Source organism: Xyrauchen texanus, chromosome 40 (assembly GCF_025860055.1).
Source record: "Xyrauchen texanus isolate HMW12.3.18 chromosome 40, RBS_HiC_50CHRs, whole genome shotgun sequence".
Lineage (NCBI taxonomy): Eukaryota > Metazoa > Chordata > Actinopteri > Cypriniformes > Catostomidae > Xyrauchen > Xyrauchen texanus.
The window spans coordinates 6,837,495-6,861,336 of record NC_068315.1 but is presented as its reverse complement, the minus strand read 5'-3'; the positions used below and the strand labels follow the sequence as shown (position 1 = coordinate 6,861,336).

The 23,842-nt window shown below is 38.5% G+C and overlaps 1 protein-coding gene across 6 annotated transcripts in view; it reads right to left on the bottom strand.

Annotated features, from left to right (window-relative positions):
• Positions 1–23,842, bottom strand: part of sdk2b (sidekick cell adhesion molecule 2b) — a 436,106-nt gene that overhangs the window by 56,551 nt on the left and 355,713 nt on the right. For all 6 annotated transcript variants that reach the window (XM_052112358.1, XM_052112359.1, XM_052112360.1 and 3 more), the window contains exons 5-14: positions 16,092–16,225; positions 13,415–13,526; positions 13,003–13,193; positions 12,385–12,468; positions 11,974–12,168; positions 7,512–7,628; positions 6,976–7,143; positions 6,694–6,796; positions 1,651–1,827; positions 681–817 (exon numbers count right to left, since the gene is read on the bottom strand). In XM_052112358.1, coding sequence (XP_051968318.1) covers positions 681–817; positions 1,651–1,827; positions 6,694–6,796; positions 6,976–7,143; positions 7,512–7,628; positions 11,974–12,168; positions 12,385–12,468; positions 13,003–13,193; positions 13,415–13,526; positions 16,092–16,225 — 1,418 coding nt within the window. The remainder of the gene's footprint in view (positions 1–680; positions 818–1,650; positions 1,828–6,693; positions 6,797–6,975; positions 7,144–7,511; positions 7,629–11,973; positions 12,169–12,384; positions 12,469–13,002; positions 13,194–13,414; positions 13,527–16,091; positions 16,226–23,842) is intronic.

The window sequence follows — 23,842 nt, the reverse complement described above, 5'->3', positions numbered from 1 at the left end:
GAAGACATGGATTTAACCCCTGGGTCATTTGGATTATTTTGATTCAGCCTTTATGTCCATTTTGTACCTTCTTAGTTCTGTCCACAATTCACTTGCATTGTGAGGACCAACAGAGCTGAGATATTCTTCTAAAAATCTTTGTTTGTGTTCTGAAGAAAAAAGAAAGTCATGCACATCTGGGATAGCATGAGGGTGAGTAAATGATGAGATAGTTTTCATTTTTGGGTGAACTATTCCTTTAAAGGGTGCACTTTAAAATGGAAATTGTGTCTTCACTCATGAGAAACATATCATTATTTTTATTTTTTTTACTAAAAACAGCCCTTCAAATGTCATATTTCACCAGGTTTGATGTCAAACATGAGAAATGCAAGAACCAAGTATATTTGGCATAACTGACATCAAATGGCTATATATGGTCGAGAGGAAAGGTTTCAGCAAATAACTTGAATTTTGTTATGTTCCTCACACAAAGCTATCTCATGGCTTCAGAACACTTGACATATAGTACATGAATAGTATAGACTACTTAATGGTGTTTGTTTGTCATTTTTGCTGCTTGACAGTCCCACGGCACTGTGGGAATTCTGCAAAATATTTTCTTTTGTGGTCAATGGAAGAAAATAATAGGGATTTGGAACAGTATGTATGAGAATCCAAATACAAACATATCTACTTACTGTTTTCAGATACTTCCAGAATGTAGAGGATGAGAGGGCTGTTCCCATCAAAAGGTTTGGCCCACGTCAGATTTATGGCTCTCTTTTCTGTTGTGCTTAACACAGCAGTGGGGTTCTCAGGGGCGTGGGGCAACTGCCTGTGGGTCATATGTTATTTTAGTACAGAGAAAGAGAGAGAGAGAGAGAGAGGAGTGTGTGTGTGTGTCTTCATAATAATAATATGTTTGATTCATATAGTGCTTTCCAAGAGCTCATGGTTGCTCTACAAGAAAATCACATCATAGATGCAATTACATATACTGTATGTACAAAAAAAGGCAGTGTCTTTAATGTGCCCTACACAGAACATTACATCAAAAAAATAAAATAAAAAAAAAACTCTCTGAATATTTGAGTAAAGTAGAAGTAAAAAGATTTCAGAAACTATTAAAATGGAACAAGAAATACATTGTTCAGAAGTGAATTTGCTGAAGAGAATATGAGGTCAAGAAAGCAAAAGAGACAGGAAGGAAAGAAGAGTTTAAATAAAAGGGGTATGACAGAGGAAGAAACTGGAAATTAACAAGTGAGTATGAAAGGAATTTTCAATTGGAGGTTTTCAATTGATCAGGGACAATAATTTTTAATAGATAAGAAGGACACAGGATGAATAACAACATTTTTGTTGAAACGGAGAGAGAGAAAAAACAGGTAATGGACAGAAATAATAAAAGAGCAATATAAGAAAGAAAAAAAGACAGACAATAACTGCTGGTATTAAATAAAATAGCTGAAACAAGACTGAAAAACACGCTAGAAATAAAGAATCAGTGAAGGTGATGAACACAGATATTGAAAATATAATGATTTACGATTCAGAGAGAGAGAGAGAGTGCGAACAAGTCATGAAACAATGACCAGAAGAAATAACAGAGTAGTTGAAGGGGGAACAGGGGAGAGAGGATGACTGGAAAGTAGTTTAATCTCTGACCTCACACGTAGATGCGCACTGCGGGAGTCATTGCCTCCAACTGATGTCACTCTGCAGGTGTATGTGCCGATATCACCTGACCAGGTCTGAGTTATATGCAGCGTTCCGTTGATGTCCAGACGCAGTCTGGGCAGAGACTCAGGGATGATCACCTGACTTTCCTTTTCCCAAACAAACCTAAACATACAAGACCAACACCCATATGTTGTTCATTTAGACACAGTTTAACCTATCCTTACCATATGCATTAGTACTTTGCATTTAGAACTTCAATTTAGTCTGTTATTCTGTTTTTTCTAACTCTTTCTCCAAAAGATAACATGAAATTTAATGCATTTAACTTCTATAATATGATATGACTATTGGATTATTTTTATAAATTCGTTTTTTTGACACTATGGGTATGAATTATACCTCAAATTATGTAGGTTGTTGAGGAGAGTATGTACTGTTACTTTTAAAAGCAATCAAACATGTTTCCTGGCGAATGAAAAAAACGGACATTAAATGAGGGACCCGTGCCTTATTTAGGGAACAGAATATCATAAAAAACGAGGGTTCTTTAGACTTGGGCAAGTAAGCAATGTCCTAGCAACCACCCAGAACACCTTATCAACCATCTAGCAACGTCTTGCAATCACACACGACAAGCATTAAACTTTAAAAAGTAAATAGGGTCAATTCTGTTTTCATGTTGTCTTTAAATGACAATTAAGTTTGATTTAGCATTTATTGATTATTTCCTGAAAACTATTTTTCATGAACACTATCTAGAATGGTTTAGTGCACTCTGTTGACTGTTAACCAATGGAACTATTGTAAGTGAACCTTGTATGACTGATTCAGACTGATCCAACTGTAAATTTAGCGACATTAGGTTGAAAGTTTTGCTGCAAAGCTCCGCCCCCCCCCCCTTGGAATGAATGGGAGATTGGTTAGAAACGCTTTTGAGGTGGGGCTTAGCGAAGGGTAAATTTATCGGCGCATACCGAAATTAGAATCACTTCCCCCAATGGCCAAAGCAGGATGGATGAGCTCCAGTTTCCATGTGAAATGTCCACAGAGTGGCGCTAAAAGTGAGTAGTATTTTTAGATGTAAATTATATAATACTGTAATCAGGAGTACATATTTTATTAACACTTTCGCACATACAGTATGAACAAACTGTGTATGATCAAAACAGCATGATCTGCATTCATTCTGCTGTTTACAAAGAGACTAAAGCGGTTGTCAAAATGACACAGCTGCTCAAATCTTTATTTTTTATGTTACAAACATTCAAATAATCACTGCATAAAAGTATAAAGCCATTACCGTCAGAGCTGACTGTTTTGATGCAGCGCTGCTGTGATGTTTTCTGGCCTTGAACAAAGAATATATAAACTAGTTCTAACCACTTCCAGGGCTGGGAAAGTGGAAGGGCTATGTTTGTAGAACCTTCTATGTTTCTAAGCTATGACAAACTAAGAATCCCATGCTGCATTGCAATGCAAAGAGTTCACAACTGCATCATATTCATAATCAATTATCATATAAATCTAAAACCACATTATATGTTTGATAACATATAATCTGACTTCCAGTGCATCTGCTGTGAAGTGTACGGTGATATTTTTGTCTTTATTACAGCACATGTTAAAGAACTCATGCTGAGGAATCTGTCAGTAAATGAGAATCTCACACGCAAAAGGGTTAACTCTATCCCATAACCCAAACCTCAACCCTGAACCTAACCATCAGTGGAGTAGAAATTTTAGTAATTTTAGACAAAAAATGCAAACTGTACATTTGCAGTGGTGGTGTAGTGGTCTAAGCACCATAACTGGTAATTTGGTAATCAGAAGGTCGCTGGTTCGAGCCCCACAGCCATCACCATTGTGTCCTTGAGTAAGGCACTTAACTCCAGGTTGCTCCAGGGGGATTGTCCCTGTAATAAGGGCTCTGTAAGTCGCTTTGGATAAAAGCGTCTGCCAAATGCATAAATGTAAATGTAAATGTAAATGTACATTTGTGTATGTACAAGCAGTTACATCCTGGTTCTCACTGAACCAGATCCCATGACTCTGAGAATGCTCACGGAAATAACAAACAATGGCGCAAGAGTGAAATGTGTTTACGCTTGAATTGATTCAAAAATGTCTGATCAAGGATGACACTTGTCAGTAATTCGGGTTGAATTGGGTTGATTTCAAGGTACATGAACTTTCGGAAGCAACATGTCGATTTCCAGTATGATCATTTTGGACTGATCTGGGACCAGCTGTTATTTCAAAGGCATTCTGTAGCTACCACATAACACCTGTGTGTTTAAAAAACTGTGTTTAACGGATCAGTTACATATTACATCTATCACAAATACACTGATTTGCATTCATGGAACATCCAAGGACATCAGATGTTTCTAAAAGATGTGTCCAACCTCACGCAATCGATAAGACTCTTCCACGCACACTGGATTCACATGCACAAAAACAAGTGATTAATTGCATCATGCTCTGGCTTTTTGGAAATCCTTTTACTGCTGCTATCAATAAATGGCTCCATCCAATATAATTACCCCTCCCTCTCATCCCTCATTCTTTACAAAATAAGCAAGAAACCTCTGCGGGTGTTTGAGAGGGGGTTAGAGGGGACAGAGAGAAAAGGAAGTGGAAGAGAGAGAGACCCACTGAATCAGCTGAAAAACAGCTCCTTAAAGTCTTCAGTAAGTGAAGTCCACACAATAATTAATTGAGAGGTTTTTAATGAGGGTCTGAATCTTGCTTTCAAATCATTCCTCTCTTCTGTAATAGAGGAAGGTTAAGGCTTCCGTTCTGTGCACGTCAGTGGTCAGTAGGTATTGCAAAGCTACAATCACGATATGCAAGCAAATAGAGGTGTCATGAACAGCAAAACTGATTCACCATCAGTCTGTATGTGTAAAATAAACTATGGCAAACATGTAAATTACTTGTTGGTGGCATAAATATTTTCCAGAACTTACAAACATTTTCCGATATACACCGTTTCATTTTCCCTTTTGTTGCGCTCACACTTTTGGCACAAAAGTTTTGGTTTTTCAAGAGCGAGGGGGGAGGTGGGTCTACCTGCTTACAATAAACAGTCAAGTGAGGTTTTCCTTGACCAGTTTATTCTGACCTGATTGTTTTTTTTGTTTGTTTTCTCTCCCCTTTTTCTCTCCAATTTGGAATGCCCAATTCCCAATTCGCTTTAAGTCCTAAAGTTGGCATTGTGACTTGCCTCAATCCGGGTGGTGGAGGATGAATAGCAGTTGCCATCTGAGACCGTCAATCCATGCATCTTATCACGTGGTTTGTTGACCATTACCGCGGAGACATAGAGCGTGTGGAGGCTCCACGATACTTTATGCGGCATCCATGCACATCTCACCACATGCCCCACTGAGAGCAAGAACCACATTATAGTGACCACGATGAGGTACAACATGTGACTGTACCCTCTCTAGCAACCAGGCCAATTTGGTTGTTAGGAGACCTGGCTGGAGTCTCTCAGCATGCCCTGGATTCGAACTCACGACTCCAGAGGTGGTAGTCAGAGTCTTTGCTCGTTGAGCAACCCAGGCCCCCAACCTGATTGGTTTAACAACGTGACAGACAGCTTGTTCTTCATAAGGCTCAGCATTGTTCCTCTGCGTATTTCTCCTCTCTTAAATATTAAACTTAAATATTAATACATACACATTCTTTTATTGTGATAGTAAAGTTGAGCCGGCACCTTTTATTGATATACAGTAAATATGATTCTCAATCTGGTGTTCAAATGTTTCTTCTTGTTGCTGTATTTTTATTATATTTTATGGGTGGATGGATGGAACTTGCTGGTATCATAGAACTAATTCTGGAAAAGAAAATTAAATAAGTAAAAATGTATCTATCTGTTTAGAGAGTTTCGTTTTATATGCCTTACTTTATTAATTAGTTTTTTAGCATGAGTTGTATGATAACAGCTAATTCCATCTGTTAATCAAAATACCTTGCCAATTATAATTAAAAGTAAATATAATTAAAATAATGAACAGAAACAATGAAGAAACATTTGAACACCAGATGGAGAATCATGTTTATATCAATAAAAGGTGTCGACTCATGCACATTCTTTTATTCTGAGAGTAAAGTTGAGTTATACATTCAACCTGAATTAATATTTTATTGACCATGTGCCCAAAAATCTCCAACCCTAAACCTAACCCTCAGTGAAGTACAAATAAAATCTAATTGGGAAACAGAAACCTCTAAATCACACTCATTAATTATTATGGTTAACCATTGAGGCTTCTCACACAACATGCTATCTCTAGGACAACATATTTGAATTGATGCAAGATATCTGATGGGAGATGGTGCATGTCAGTAACTCGGCAGAATGGGGTTGATATCAGAGTACTGGAAGATGCAGTAACAATATGATGATTTCCCATGTGATCATGCTGCCCAGATAGACGATTAAAGACAATAATGAGACATATTCCAGAGTGAAAGAGAACAATTCAATGGGAAATAATTTATGGAGGGCTTTACTTTACTAGTATTTAAATGGTTTGAAAGCATCACTATCACTGTTACTCACAATTAGGGTTAGAGATTTAAACAAACCACTGGTGAATGATTCATTCCACGTTGTTTTTGACAGGATTGCTACCTCAAATCATGCAGCTTGTTGAGGAGAGGTGTGCTTTTACTTTTCTAAGTTATCAAACCTATGATTTTCATCTGGCAGATGAGAGAATGGGGGAAGGGTGGTTTGCTAATCTTAGCTGGTCTCTCAGCCTCGTCAGACTGGTCTGTTGGCTGGTTTTAGAGGGGTCTTGGACACTTTGCAGCTGGCCAGACTGGGAGACCACATCAGTTAGACCAGCTTCACCAGGCTAACTAAGACTTGTTAAAGCTGTTTGTACTCAACAGCGTAGGGAACAGAATATAATATACATAAAACCTGCATCAGCAGAAAAGTCATTTAAAAAAAGTAAAAAGTTGTTTAGAGACATACAAAACTGAGTTGTGAGTATATGTCATAAGCCGAACCTGATTGAAACACTGGGATCATGCGTCACTCCGCATGTCATGGTGGCTTTTGTTCCTTTGATGACGCTCTGGTCCTGAGGAGGATTAGTGATGCGTGTACGTGCTGGAAGAAGGAAATAATGTAAATGTACACATCAGTATATGCACAGGAGTCAAACTTAATGAAAACAAACTCTCTAATTTACTGTCAGCTGGTATGGAGCTATGGAGCTGGTATAACTAAAGTAGAAAGAATTGTACCTTATCTATACATTTCAAAGCACACACAACACACAAACTCACCCCAGACCACGAGGTCAGCAGCTGCCTCATCTATGCCACGAGAGTTGCTGGCCATGCAGGTGTAGGTACCGGCATCTGATATGTGGGAGGGGCTTATGAGTAAACTTCCTGACTCAAGGAGAGTGAACCGTGGAAGCTGAACTGAGCCGCTCGCTAGCACACGCTCCCCTGCAGAGATCGCACACAAATACATGCAGCATCAATTTAAAAATTGTTGGGATAGAATGTTAAATGCTAATTAAAACAAAAAGCAGTGATTTGTAAATTCTATTCACCCTGTGCTATATTAAAAGCATTACAATAACACATAATTTGATGTTTCACTTTTATTTACCGTTTTAATTACATCTGAACAATGTAAATGTGAAGGCATTGCAGTGAAATTGTGGCAGAAAATAATCAGACATAGCAGATAAAACAGGAAAAAAGAAGAACAGAGAGGCGCTGGAGTGAAGTGCAGGCTGGGAGTTGACGCTTTGCAGTTGTTCTTCATAAATGTGTATGCGAGTAGACCATGATGGATGTGTGTTCTTCACCTTTCTGCCAGGTGATGGCAGGCCGGGGCGCTCCTGAGGTCTCGCAGTGCAGGATGACTGACATGCCGTCAATCACAGTGCTGTCCGAAGGGCCAGCCGTGATGTTTGGGGCGATACCTGTGAGATGATCACATGGACTGTATGAGAAACACACAAGTTGTGGAGAAACTAACTAAAAGTAGAAGGATAGTTCACATCAACAAATTTTTATTTAATTTATATCTGCACTGTTTTTGAGCCAGCTTTTTGCAATCAGAGCAGAGGAATGAACGTTACATGTATATAGCGCTTTTGGACACTACACTCAAAGCACTTCACATAGTGAACAGGGGACTCTCCTCATCTACCACCAGTGTGCAACACGGGCTTCAAAAAGGAACTCGCTTTCGCGCCATCAAATCAGTTGTCATGTATCGCGTGAATAATGTAAAAAAAATATGTTTAGCATTCTCAAATACATTTTCTATCCTGTGTGCAAAAGGAAGTGTGCAATCCTGTGTGCAAAAGGACTACCTATATTCCCCCATTATATGCTGGGACCAGTGTAGTGTCTAACCCATTTTTTAGTACACTAATTTAGCTCAGTTTCTCCCGTAATTTGTGCTGGCGAACGAGCATTGAATATTTTCAACTTCAGTTTGGCCTCTGCCTACATGACCAAAGGTCTCGGGGCTCAATATAACTCAATGTACAATCAAAATAGGTCTACACATGAGCATGAGGGGCTTTCTGTGTAACGAAGGGTAAGCTCCCATTCTGTGAACGAAATTGGACCAAATAAAGGTATCCGTTTCTCCCCTGTTTGCCCTTCGATCAGTATTGGGATGAGTTCATCATTGTACATGCCTTGAATGCCCGACAACCAGAATATGGTTCAGTACCCACCCCCCGCAGATTGCTCTGGGGAGCGAAAAAAATGCTTCCTGAATTCAGCCTATGTCTCCATGACCAAGGTTCTTGAGGCATGCATAATTCGATGTTCATCAAGCACAAGTGTTCACAAAACACACAGTGAACATAAGCACCACACGTTGTCCCCCATAAAAAATGCTTGGCCGTTGTGCAGAACCAGTTTTTCTCAAATAAAAATTCCCCTAATGTTTACACACTATTCACCATTCAAAATACCAGAGAAAATTTTTATTCTGTCAGTGTCCCTGCTGAAAATGCATTTCAGGGCACTCATCATTTATGCCTTAATACAATAAATGCAGAGATATTATTAAATAACATTCAACCAGCCACAGTAGTAGAGGCGCAAAAGCCCCCTTCCGCTGTGCCTCTGGTTGAGGGGCAGTTGTCAAAAGTAAGTCAAGCTCACTGGATACATGTCACGCTACAGGCAAGAGACATGCATTAATTCGTCTTTCTGCCCATCTAGCAGCTTGGCAGATGTTGCAGGGAATTTTGAACGATAGAGAATGTTTATGTCATTCAATTCAGATGGGCTCTGCCAATATATAATGGGGTTGTTCCAACAGACATCTCTGTTTGGGAAGCCCCGTTTTTGATTTGTGAAATTTACTCTCTCTTAGAAAAGGGGCAATAGAGGAGATTGCCCCTTCTCAGGGTTGCCCTGGCAATGCTTATAGTCCAGGTTGCCACTATAGCAGCTGAACATGCACTTATCAATGGAGCCTCTGTCAGTAGACATTCTCTTGTTTCCCACTTTATGCACGGGGTACGCAGACTTAAAATTTAAAATTTTGCCCAAGATTTTTTCTACGTCGTTTCACTCTCAGACCATTCATTTTCAGGCTTTCTCTCTTATGTCAGAAGAATTCTTTGTGTGCTTTGGTGGCCGCAACAGAGATGTTTCGGTGTCCAAGCAAAGACTGTCTCATTGGCTTATTGATGCAATTTCGAGTGCTTATAAAGCGCATGATATACCTTTGGTTATTCAAGCCCATTTTATGAGGAGCATGGCATCCTCATGGGCTTTGTCTAGAGCTGCATCCCTGGAGTACATTTGTATGGGGCCATTTGGTTCTCTCCGCATTTGTTAGATATTATAATCTGGATTTTGGATTGACTCCTGCTTCCCAGATTCTCTCTGTTGGAACAGGAGTAAATTCATGATTCCTTTTTTTATTCAGATGCTTTCGATCGCTTGTGTGCCACTATATGCTTGCACACTTGGGCTTAGACAATTGGCAGCTACTGTTCGCATGGTGTGAATGTATTCGTTCCCAAAGTGATCATATGCAGCATGAGTTCTCCAAAAGTGAATGTCTCATTTATACATAACCTTGTTTCCCTGAATGGAACAAAATGCTGCATAGCTGGCCATACTCTAGCAGCTGCATAAGCTTGTGCCTTTTTCAGACTCAATGGTGTGAAAACAAGTGCCTTTATGGAGCCAGTGATGTAGCTCCCTAGGGGTCTCGCTTAAGCGCCATCAGTCAATAAATTGGCATGATTGGCTTCAGACCACGTGACACTCGGACAGTGTCCCATAGCAATCATAGGCGGGGTCTCGTTCCCCTCAGGGATCCAAGGTTACATATGTAACCGAGATGCTCGCAATGTAGAAAACTACTTTTAGGATAGCTTGACTGTAGTTTAACTACATCAAATTAGGCATAACATGAAGCTTAAAATAGTTTCAAAGTAGCTTCCCCACTGTTTGTCACATTCGTGAGGGTTGGGAAATCACACAAAGCTCGGTTCACACGGATGAAAGAGGGGCTTAGAATCCAAACAAGCAAAGAAAGCAACAGAAATGAATATGAAACAACAGAAGTAGATTCACAAGAACACACTTCAGAGGGAAATGTAGACAGGCAGTCTAGAGAGGTATACATACAGAGGTGTGCAAGAGATGTGAGTGTGTTGGTGTGTATTGTAAGCAGAGGTAAATAGCAGCTAGATTTGGTGTTTTAGCAAGCTCTCCTTGTCTCTGAGTGGCAAGATAAGATCAGTCACTCCTCCATAAAAGCTGGCTTTATCTCTATCTCTCTCTCTCTCTCTCTCTCTCTCTCTCTCTCTCTCTCTCTCTCTCTCTCTCTCTTTCTGTATCTTTCTAGCTAACTCTTCATCTCAAAACAGGATATCAATCACAGCCTCAGCACAGCAACAAAAAAATCAGAGCCGCAACCCAAGAGATAAGGAGGGACTCAAAGAAAGAAAGGATAAATGGTACTTTCTGAAAGTAGGGTATAAAAGGGCCAGATTAAAAAACAACTAATACAAAAAAATAAACACTGTGTCACTCTTTTTTAGTTGTCTTTTAGTTGAAGTGATTTTCCCATAATTTTTTTCCACAAGGAAATCCTAGAGCTCTTCATAAAAGCATTTTAAGCAATGAAACAAACCACCCAGAGGTGAATCAACACATTACTAGCTTTGATTTGAAGCCAAAAAGTACTTGAAAACTAGACAAAGGTACAAGATTGTGCACTTAACCTCTTTAATGAATTAATGCAATCCCATTAAGATTTACGAAAGGCGCAATCATATTAAACAATGGATAATGATGGATTTATACTGTATTTATATACTGTATATATATATAAATATTTATATATACACCTTGAGTTCTGTAATTAATCAGTCTGTTGTGTCTCTTGTGAGCCTTAATGCTGAAGTTGTTAATTTAAAACCTTTTAAAGCTATTTCCTATCTTAAGTAATGTAGTAGTAATACATGCAATCATGGAGCGCTGTTCTATGTAAACAATGACTAATGGATTCACTTCAAGTCACGAACTGGCTCATATTACACACAAAAATGACCTATTGCCACCACATGCTGGCTATCATATGTTATGTAAAAAAAAAATAGAAGTAAAAAGAGACACATAGCCTACAGAAACTCTTTAACAGATCTGCACTGCTCTTACACTTTAGTTTAGGATGAAGAACACAAGCGGAGTGATACACATACAGTGAAGCGTCAGAGTGCTGATGGTGTCAGACCATCAGTGCTCATAAAACGTCTCTTGTCCAATCAGATTTGAGGACCGGAACTAACTGTTGTATATATATACACAGAGCTCATGGTAGGTCTGGAACAAGATTGTTGCACTCAATTAACCTTAATCCGGAACAACAGCATTTCAAATTTTCCGTAATTGAAAATAAGCCTATATAATACCATTGTGTCAATCTTTCAGCTGAAGAATATGAAAAAATAAATGAATAAATAAATATGTCATTCCAATACAAATCTATTTGACAAAAAATTCTAGAAAATGTAGGTTTTGATAATTAGACGTGATCCACAATATTTAAATAGTACAACCCATGGAACAAAGTATTTGTTTCCACAGGTATTTGTGGAGAGTGACAGAAAGCTTTTCTGATTGAAAGACAAAGAGACAGACAGAGAGCGAATGAGAGCTAGAGAGAGAGAGCAAAAATAAATAAATGTCCAAAGGTATTTGTGCATCAGACTATGAGAGGAAGAGAGGCATGCTGAGAAAAGATGTAATCCGGAAAGAAGTGCAGACGGATGAACTCACTGGTAACAGCGAGGTAGGTGTTGGTCTGCACCTCTCCCGCCTGGTTGCGGGCGAAGCACTGAAACATTCCGGTGTCATCAGGCAAAAGGCCGTTCACCTGCAAGCTGCCCCCTGCCAGCACTCTGTAGCGGGGGGTCTTCACTGGGCTTATGGGTACTGCGTCCTTATACCATACGATATCAGGCTGAGGGACACCTGAGAGAAGCAGTCAGTACGTGCACTAGCAATCAAAACACACCCACTTATTGAACAAACCCACTTAATCTTTATTACAACAATTTTCCACATTTTAGATGAATTATAATTATATGAATATGTGTGTGTGCGTGTGTTGCTGTCAATATGGACAAAACAATATATATATATATATATTTATTTATTGTTTTAATACAAGTTGCAAGGAGATCTCACCCCTGGCCTGGCAGGGAATATCCACAACTTTCTCCATCTCAGCTGTGATGTGTTTCTCTGGTTCCTTCACAAACTGAGGCGGTTCTGCAGGAGAGATATAGAGGGCAGGTCAGAGTCGTGACCTCCACATGTGGACTTTCAGAACAAAATAAAATTTCTGAGAGTTCTGCACCTCTGGTATAGTGCTCCAATGATAAATGGACAACATATAAAAGTATCTCAGATATCACCCAGATAATTTATGGAAACTGAGTTGCAATTATTGCTATTATGTACACAAGTCAAATAATTTATTAATAAAGCACATGAAAAAAAATATATATATAAAAAAATGTAAATAAAAAATAATTATATATTTATTATTCATAATAATATTATAAATATTTAAGAAAATATATATAAAAAACTATTTCAAATAAAAGTAGAGTGGATAAAACAATGAATACAGAAACAAGAAAAATGTATATATATATGTATACATATATATATATATATATATATATATATATATATATATATATATATATATATGAGAGAGAGAGAGAGAGAGAGAGAGAGAGACTGCTTTTATTTTTATTTTTACATGCATGTATCCTTTATATACAGAATGTATATTACCTAGCACATGCAGGTAGGCTCCAGCGCTGACAGAAGGCACGCTGCTGCTACGTAGAACAGCTTCACACTCGTAGAAGCCAGAGTCACTGACCACCAGACTCAATATTGTCAGTCTACGGTTAAAATCACTCAGACCACTCCTCACCGGAATGCCATCCTTCTTCCAACTGATACTCAGCTTAATTAATGGCCTTACAGAGAATAAAAAGTGTCATTGCCATGCTAGTAAATGATGACAGAAGTTTCATTTTTTAAATTATCAACATAGTTTGGAACTGAAATAATGACAGAAAAGTGACAAGATGACAGTTAAAAAGAGTGACAGAATACAAAACACTTCTCGCCTTGCAATCACAGTAATTAAAATCATCCCCTTTCCATTCAAACTGCTCGGTAATTAGAGGTCACTTACCTGGCATTGGCCACACACTCCATGGTGACCTCAGAGGTTCCTGAGATCACGCTTGTGTTTTTTGGTGGGATCACAATAGTGGGAGCAATGGGGTCTGCAGGACCACCAACATCTAGAGAAGGAGTGAGAGATGTGAGAATGAGAAGGCAGTGCGAACATGAGCAGGTGTTTTATGACACACAGGTAAAGAACATTATCAAGTGAGTGTTTATAATAGAACTCTGATGTGTCATCTTCAGGTGTGAGGGTGTCCAGGTGAAACAAGTAGCAGTCAATGTGCTGTACGTGTTTCAGCATGTGACATGTTTGTGTTTGGAAACAAAATATATATCCCTGCTTTCTTGTCAGCGACACATGTGTGTGGTGTGTGTGTGTGTGTGTGTGTGTGTGTGAGCGTGTATTTATCACTTTGTGGGGACCAAATGTCCCCATAAGGATAGTAAAACCCGAAATTTTTGACCTTGTGGGGACAATTTGTCGGTCCCCATGAGGAAAACAGCTTATAAATCATACTAAATTATGTTTTTTGAAAATGTAAAAATGCAGAAAGTTTTCTGTGAGGGTTAGGTTTAGGGGTAGGGTTAGGTTTAGGGGATAGAATATAAAGTTTGTACAGTATAAAAACCATTATGTCTATGGAAAGTCCCCATAAAACATGGAAACACAACATGTGTGTGTGTGTGTGTGTGTGTGTGTGTGTGTGTGTGTGTGTGTGTGTGTGTGATTGTGTGTCATCTTGTCCTGAAAGCTGTGATACCCAAATACAGCTTCTGGGAAGGACTGTCCTTCTCTCGCTCTCTCTCTCTCTCTCTCTCTCTCTCTCTCTCTCACTCACTCACTCACTCACTCACTGTCTCTATGACATTCTTAAGTCTCTAACGTTCTTACAGCACTAACCTGAAAATATCAGCCAGATCTTATGAAAACTATTTGACTGCATTAACAGATTTGCTAAATTATATTACGTGGTGCATAACATGTATTGTGGCTGTATCAAGGTGCAATATCAACCTTTGTTAAGTTAATGCTCTGTCGAGTTTTACGTTATCAAAATATACCTCCCTACCCTAAACCTTAAACAAAAACCTAATCCATAGAATCATAAAAACAGACTGATCTCATGAATTTTACGTGATCATGACAACATTTTTGCAATTCAAAATGTATGTGCTGTATAACACGTTTGGCTGCAGATTTCCATTGAAATCCTTGCATGCTGGCTAATAAGTAATAACTGACAGTGCTGTGTTGGACAGATTTATGCAGCGGTGTTCCATGACGGAGAGAGAGCGCGAGAGGTACGGGTGAGAGAGAGAGAGAGAGAGAGAGAGACGAGCGAGAGGTAGCCTAGTGCTGCGCGAATGCGCTACGGCTCTCTGCAATCAAATACGATTTTAAATAGGCTTAGTAAAAAACAAAAAGTAAATCGAAAATCAATGTGTGGCGGTCAGCGTTGATATTGTGGCGGGCCGCCACAAATAAATGAACGTATGGGAAACCCTGGCTGCATTACTGTCAGTGTTGACCAATCAGCAGGAAGCAGCAGACTGCATCAAGATTCATCCGTCACTCACTAGCCCAAACGTCTCATGTAAAAATGGATATCCGGCAAATTTTTAAGCGCCGTCAAAACAGCAGTCCTCCACCTCCTGAGGCCAGCAAACGGCCTCAGCTACAATCCCAAAGTGAGCGAGCTCGGAAAACAGTACTAAACTTCATGTTTTTGAGGTTAATTTGGTTAGATTAATAGATAATTAGATTCATGTCACTGACTCAACAAGTCACCTTTACCTTTTCACATTATCCAATGTTACAAGTAAAATTATAGACCAAACAACAAATTGATTAATCGACTATGAAAATAATCCCAAATACCTAATCATTATGTACAAGTGCATTGCATTGGAAGCCCTGGATATAAGCCTCCCTCTTTATCTCTCTTAAATATTTTTGTTCTCTCTGTTTTGTCATTTAGTAAACTTTATAGATTTCAACCATATTATTCCTTCTTGGGTCTCTTTAACAAGAACTTAGATTAATGTATGAATTGAATAGTGATTGTGTGACCTATGATGAGGGAACAACCAGTGATACCCTTGGTAGTACCATCAAATGATAGCCTATAGCGATGTCATCAGGATACACATACACCGGTAGGCAGTGGCCCACCTTACCGGGTGACCACATCGTGGTCCACCAGAATTTATAGTTTACCCACCTCTTTTTTTACCACTACACCTCTGACTACCATGGTCCTACGACTCTAAGTCCAATGCTCTATCAGGTGAGCTACCACACAAGCTAATCATAAGGGAATAAGTGTATATACTGTATGTAGGTTGGTCTGTAATACAAGCATTAACGTGTATAGTCTTTCAAGATGCGTTAGAGTAAAAGTGTGTCAATATCATAAAACAGCAGGGTCTGAGTGATAAAGACAAAAATAAGAATTTAGAATGTCATTTTCAGCAATTAAAGTCATGATCTGAGTGATGTACCTGGAGACACGTTTAAACAGTTTTGCAAAAATGTATACAGAGTCATGTTTTCACTATGAGACCAGGTTGCAGCAAAAGTAAATGTGAGATGAAAATGCAGTTGCTGAAGGAACCATATCATTTTGTGGTGCTTCTATGACACTTTCGGCTCACATGCATCTGTGTGTGTACAAACATACTTTCTACAGAGAGTGTTATGGGCTGGCCCGTCTTGTTTTCTCCATTCTTGTCATTTACAGCTTGTACGTAGTATTTTCCAGCATCTGGGGCCACAGTGGACAGGATGACCAGTGTATTGTCCAGGGTGATGGCTCTGTGAGAAACCAGCAAACAGAATCATGGTCAAAAATCCCCAAATACACCCTGTAAGATTAAAACGTTGCATTGATTTATAATGCTGAATTAGAGACATCACAATAAAAGCACAAACCAAATGTTCACTTTTGCTCTCAAGGCTGATATTTACATGGTACATTTTAGAGCGACTGTCGAGAGCTAATTCACTGCAATGTCATTATGCCTATTCATATACACAAAGAAAAAGTCTTTAAAAACATGACAGAATAAAAAAAAAACGTTGTTGTGTTTACACAGTCGTTGAAACTGTGACTCATTCCGACATAATGAACAAAGAAAGAAATTTCTCCATCTGTCAGTTTCCTCTCCATGAAATTACTTTGCTCCATAAATATCACATAAAACTGAAAAGCCGGTTCTCGCCTCCTCCTTGCCCATCATTGAACATGTTACACTGGCTCACTGGCGACCGCTTGGAGCGAGAGAACCGGCTTTTCAATATAAATAATAGTTTAATAGTAAACTTAAAAGAAGACATAAACACACACATGACGGACATGTCCGCTAATGATCTCTCTCTCCCGCACGGCCCTCTGCAGTAAGCCTTTAAACCTCACGGAGGCATAATTAGCCTAATACGGGACCGGGTGTGTAGAATCACGACCCGGCCCCGCCCTCCGCCCTGCCCTTTTTACAAAAGGATACACTTTGGTGACTTTTTAAACAGTAGAGGTAGGGATTGGCGGATCGATACTAATACTTCTGATACTGATGTGGTATCAACAATATCGATCATCACATAAAAATATTGATTCTGAAGTTTTTTTTTTTTTTTTTAACAATTTGCCTTATTATTTAGATTACATATGCATCTCATAAGCTTCAAAGTGGAAAAAAAAAGAATTATATGAGCAAATTGTTGCATGGCACAAGAACTATTTTTTCTTCCGCTCATCTAGATGTGCAGAAATGCTAAAATACGCCAGCAGTCGGACAGCGTTCACCCTTTCAGTCACAGCGCTCATTAAAAGAGGGATCAGTGCTTTCCTGAGGTAATGACAGAAAAACAGCATCTGGATGTGACGTGTATTATAATGGGCTTTTTTAAAAACTTTTACAGGTTTATTTCAATTCAGATTTGTTAAAACATTGACAATGATTTTTAATCCTCATTATTAAATGATACCCTTATGAAAACTTACTATGGATTTACTGTAGTAATATTGTATTAACCATGAGAACCATTAAACCATGGCCTTGTTTTGTATCCTATTAGTGGAAAGTGCCAGGTAACTGCCATGCACTGCGCATGTAACCATTGTTTCTCCTCTTAATCAGTACATTCACACATCTCACACTGAATAACCAGCCACATCCCATCTCCAACCGACCACTCCATTGCTATCCACTGGGCTGAGTCCTGACACTTCCCCATGGAGTGCCAATTACTGTGCCTCCTTTGTTTACAATCAATGTTTTCTCATTATGAGTGTGTGTTGCACAATTGAGGAAGAATTGTTCGTTCTGCGCAACTGCCCATGACTCGTCTCACACACACACCGTCTCTGAGCTGGCATCCGCATTCCCGATTTCGGTTCCTCTAGGGTGCGGAATGCTAATAGGAGTGTGTCCAACTCACTGCTGGAATACCAAATGTGTGCTGGAGCCCCAGAGCTGTTCTTGCTCAAGGCTGCAGATGCTTACCGATGAAGTCAGCGTATTTTGAGGCAGAATTGACAGATGTTTCACTCAAAACATTTTATCTATTGAATGGGGCCAGTAAATAAATGTTAAAATACAAACTGTTTAAAAATTATAGCCACAAGATATAAACATTATACATGTATAACATGATTTTAGTCTAAAAAATTCTGGGATTTACTGGTGTTACAGCATTTATAAGACTACAGGGTTTGCCAGCGTTACTTTAACATGAGAAAAAAGTTGTAATATTGGATACAACATTACACAGATAAGGTATAAGAGATTTTATAGATTTTAAAACTTTTGAAATGTCGAGTATTTTAACATCTATGGACTCATTCACTTCCAGATAGTGAGTGCCTCACTGTAACCACAATTTATTTAATTTTTTAATACATGATGAATGATTCAAAATGACTTTTTTGTAATAAATATTATGCCAAAAAATATGTCGATTAAGCTTAACCTATAACCTGAGCCACCACTGGCTCATTAAAATGTATTTACATGTATTTATTGGCTCCTTTATTTCAAATAGTTTAATACTGATGTATATATTAACAAATAAAAGTTCAACTTTGTTTGATAATCATTGATAAAGGCTGTCCAAAGATTACTCCTGTACAGGTTTTGTTTATATTGCCTAAACATCCTAGGGTTAGTTCACAAGAGTAGGGTTTGTACAAAATCTCAGATATTTTGCAAACAATTTGATTGACACATATGGTTCATGAGGCAAAGTTGTTCAGAATGAGGAGATCTATCATATTATATGAATAACATGTGTCTGTGTGAAACATTGCAGGATATACAACCATTCACACGCATGTAAAACATGATTGCAAATACCTACATAACAGATATAGCGCCACCTATTGTCCGATCTCCACTAAATTTGGTATGCCTCTTCAAAATGATATCTCACATATGTGTAATAAGTTTGATGAAAATCTGACACTTCATTTAGGAGTTATTAGATTTTAATTAGATTAGATTTAATCTAGGCCACACCCATATGTTTAAATTACCCTTTTATAGCCATGCCAAATAATTATTTTTTTGACCTTGTCTAAAAGCTGCTGAAAGTTGATTGGTCAATGGCGGCCATGTTTTTCGAGACATGCAACTGTGCTCGTAGACCCTGATAGCACCTTGGACAAAGACACTGCATGCTAAATTACTGAACTGTTCTTCTAAAAATCTTTGTGATCAGCAGAAGAAAGTAAGACATACACATCTGGGATGGCATGAGGATGAGTAAATAATGAGAAAATTATGTTGGACAAATATTCATGACTATCTGCCTATTTAAAATTAATTTAGTCCAAAAACCCTGATTAGACCACTCCAAACACTTCAGCACCTATAACAAAGCCACCACAGACAGATAACACATTAGCTCTGAAACTTAGTGAGCGGCCTTATAATGCAACATTTAATACTGTATTTTTTTTTGATGAACAATCCTTTTACTATTCCTTTACTTTATGGAACAGCCTTATGACGTATTGAAATGATTCATTAAATGTATTAATACAATAAGAGATATTAATGACTTCATAAGTGCAATTTGGCTTGCTTAACAGCAAACTCTGTCTCATATTCCTACATATTGCTAGAAGATTAACCTATCCAGCAGCACTATAAAGACATTACGTTTCAGAACAGTTGGTTGTCACAGGATATTACATCAAGCTCCTGAAATGATTAATGAGTGCTGTATGATTAGCGCAGCTCAACATAGAGGGATGACATAAGAGCGGACGATTGATTTTAATATATCTCCTCGTTCACATTCTTGGTCTCAAATTTCGTCTGGTTTCGGCTCACGTTGGATCACTGCAGACGGATACGGGGCCGGTGAATAAGGGTGAAGGGCTGTCAGGTGATGATCAGTAGTGAATATTTCACTCTGCCTGGGTCCTGGTGCGGCAGGTGTCAGAGAGAGTCCCACAGTGCTGCTGAATTATGGATTGAAAGAAGGACAGCGAGTGGCCCACGACTGCAAATTAATCTCAGGTGATTCCCTAAGCCTGAGCGCATAAAGTGAGAGTAAAGATACAGACTGAGCAGACCCAGCAGCTAATGAGGCAGTGAAGAACAGAAACACTCACATTTATGCATACATGTATGGTACATTGTTATCTACTTATAGACACATACACATTAGTTTCACACAAAAGCAATCACAATTACACACAATCACATGCACATATAATCTATACTGCAATCATAAGACCACGAATGCTTTCTCAAGTTGAAAGACAGTGTATAAAAAATAGTGTAAACACATGCACACATACATTATGTATGCACATACATTGTTATCTCCTAATTGACCAATACAAATTACACACACACACACACACACACACACACACACACACACATGTTGTGTTTCCATGTTTTATGGGGACTTTCCATAGACATAATGGTTTTTATACTGTACAAACTTTATATTCTATCCCCTAAACCTAACCCTACCCCTAAACCTAACCCTCACAGAAAACTTTCTGCATTTTTACATTTTCAAAAAACATAATTTAGTATGATTTATAAGCTGTTTTCCTCATGGGGACCGACAAAATGTCCCCACAAGGTCAAAAATTTCGGGTTTTACTATCCTTATGGGGACATTTGGTCCCCACAAAGTGATAAATACACGCTACACACACACACACACACACACACACACACACACACACACACACACACACACACACTTACTGTAAATATGGTTTACATTGCATGCATATATAACCACAAATTCTTACTCAAGTTGACTGACAGTGCACACATGATAAAGGTCATACATAAACATTTTCACACATGTACCACATTACCCATAAATATTGCACATATTCATATTTCTGAAAGACAGGCATGAATATAAAATAAGATTAAACCCATCAACGCATTTTATTACAGTGGCTCTATTTGACAGATTTTAATTATAAACTTATTATTAATGGCAAAAGACATGTAACTCAGATATCCCCATCTGGACTTCTGTGATAAATATACATTCTAATATATTATGTCAGGAATTTTGAGCCAAGTTAATAAAAATATTTCATAAATCCCTCATGACACCGGAATATATAGTGAATTAATGTAAAATAAACATTTGAGTGGTGCAGTTCTTCTGATTGTTCTAAGCAATCAAACTTATGGTATTCACCTGGCAGATGAAAAAATGTCCACAGATTTACACTGAAAGAAGGACGCTAGCCATGTCTAGCCACTGTATAGACAGCCTTATCAACGTCTGATTGCATGATTTCTGAGAACATTTGTCCTGAAATTAAATAATCAATGACGATAAGCTTATTTCAAATCAAGATAATCACAGCAATTAATCTATTTTCGATTAATCATTAACATCCATAATAGCAACACACTCAAAGCCACTCAGGACACCTTAGCAGCCACATAGTAATACCCTAACAACCACCCACAAACCCTAGCATGGTTTGGTGACTTTTGCACAGGCAAGCACAACTCACTTTTTTATGTCAAAATCCATAACCTGTCTCCACCTGTCTTTCCTGCCACTGTCTCTCTCTCTGATATGTTTGAACATGTGTTTTCAGGGATTTGGTGATTGGTGACTGTTGTAGGATTTGTCAAATCACAGAACTGAGAAATTAGAATGACAGTGAGCTGTTTTCTCCTCTAAAGTCTTCACCTGACTCAGTTACTGCAAAGCAGCATTTAAGTTTACCAAAGAATGTGTGTAGATAAATGGATTCTGTAACTCCGTTCCAAAAACCTAATGAGCTGTCTTCCTACTTTAGAAACTATTTTAAGGCATCGTTAGTGGCTTCCCAAAGTTTCCAAAAGGATGACAGAGTAAAGGCTCCAATACACTCACACTGAAGTTCTTCTTTGTTCTCCACTCAGTGCCAAAAAGAAGGTCGGAACAGCTGAGCAACAGCATGCTGTTCGCAAAAATTCAGACCCAACCCACATTGTTGGGGCCAGCATTTAGAATCGTATTTAAATATGAGACATACACTGACAACAGACTACATGTAAAACCAATTTGATATATCAATGACAACATACCTCATTCTATGAATAGAATCCAGATGAGATCAGTAAACGTAGTTTTAACCACTCAAATATTTTAATTAATATGTACAGTATATATGTAGATCACATGTAATTTGTCATGTTTACATTCTGCATTTATGGCGCTAATGGTACCACACTTTACACTATAATATGCACCCTCTATTATTGTAACTTATGATGAATTATGTGAAATTATTCCACAAAACATCATTACATTTGTATTTTAATTTTTTTTTCATGAAGATAGACATCCATATTACTGCACATATAGGTGTATAAAAGGGTGGCGAATCTCCACTTGCACTCCAGTGTGTTCTTGTTGACTGATCTCGACTGAGTGAAGAAAATAACTGAATAAATATGTTGCTGTGTGTTATTTAACCACCTATCACCTAGAACTATGGCAGCTAGAAGGTCTTTAACAGCTGCTCAAAGTTTTCACTGGCAAGCTGATTCGAACCACTGTAACAAATTCAAAAATATATTTTTGGCCAGATTTTCTAAATGTACATAAATGTAAATAATGCCACACCCATTCTTTCTTCATCTTCACAAAATGTACATTGTATATAGCTGCTTTATAAGATATGCTGCCTAATTTTGACCAATGGTGCCAGGGCCGTGCACCACGTCTTCTCCAATTTTCATGACAGCACTAATTCTAAGTGCAATTTTTTCTGGCCAGTGCAAAGGGCAAGTGGACGTGGGAGGGACTGTTTGCGCTACTGTGGGTGTAGGTGCACAATCTATGGGTGGATAGTACAGGTATCTAAATGAAGTGGTGCAAAGTGCAATTTGCTATTTTCCTGAGAAATAGGTAATTGCACTAAGACGTTAGACTGAGACACTAAGGCTCATCTGCTTGCCTGTATATAGTATTCATCATCAATAAGGTGCATACGCGTTTCTCACGTTAATCGTTTTAGAATGTCCACTGACTTTGCGCTTATTATTTTAAGCATTGCACTGCACTTAATGCTAGTGCTATTAAAGTAGGGCCCATAACCTTTAAAGAGAAGGCAATCCCAGAATGCTTCAAATTATTCATCCAAGATGGTGGATGAGTTGAGAGAAATTTTGAATGCAAATATGTTTATATTACGTTCAAAACTAAATGGTTTCAAGTGAAGCGCAATCTTATTCAAACTGTACCCAATATTTGTGTGTGCTGTGTATTCTTATGCTTCTTTGAGTCTAATGTTGTTACCTTAGCAAAATGCTAACATCTCCCATGTGTTTCATGTGAGGAGCACAATTTGTGTTGCCTGCTGAGTAGTTGTCAATGTAGTGTGTTTCAAATCAGTTACTTATGTGGTTCCATTTCCATTAGGATGTTGCCTTAGAAGACTGCTGCCAACAGCATGTCAGCTTACTAGGTTTTAGAGCTGAGCTTGAGCGAGCCTATGCTTGTGTGTGTGTGTGTGTGTGTGTGTGTGTGTGTGTGTGTGTGTGTGTGTGTGTGTTTGCTGACCCACTAACAGTTATATGTACACACTGGTGAGTGGAATGGCATTTGCCAGTATAGTGCTCTTTCTCCACTCTCTAGGGAACAGCAGAGACTGCAGTCGATGACCTCTATTACACTTACACAAATACACATGGCACAAGCCACGGTCCCTTTAGTGGGAATAGGATCTCGGGTGAATATCACACACACACTGTCACAGTCATTGTAAATATATCGGGGAATACTTACACATACTGGCAGAAAACATGCACACAGAGAGATCGCACGCACGCACACGCACACGCACACACACACACACACACACACACACACACACACACACACACACACAGCATTCAAAATCACAAGGCCAATGTAAACAGAATACAGTGGTCTAATAAATCT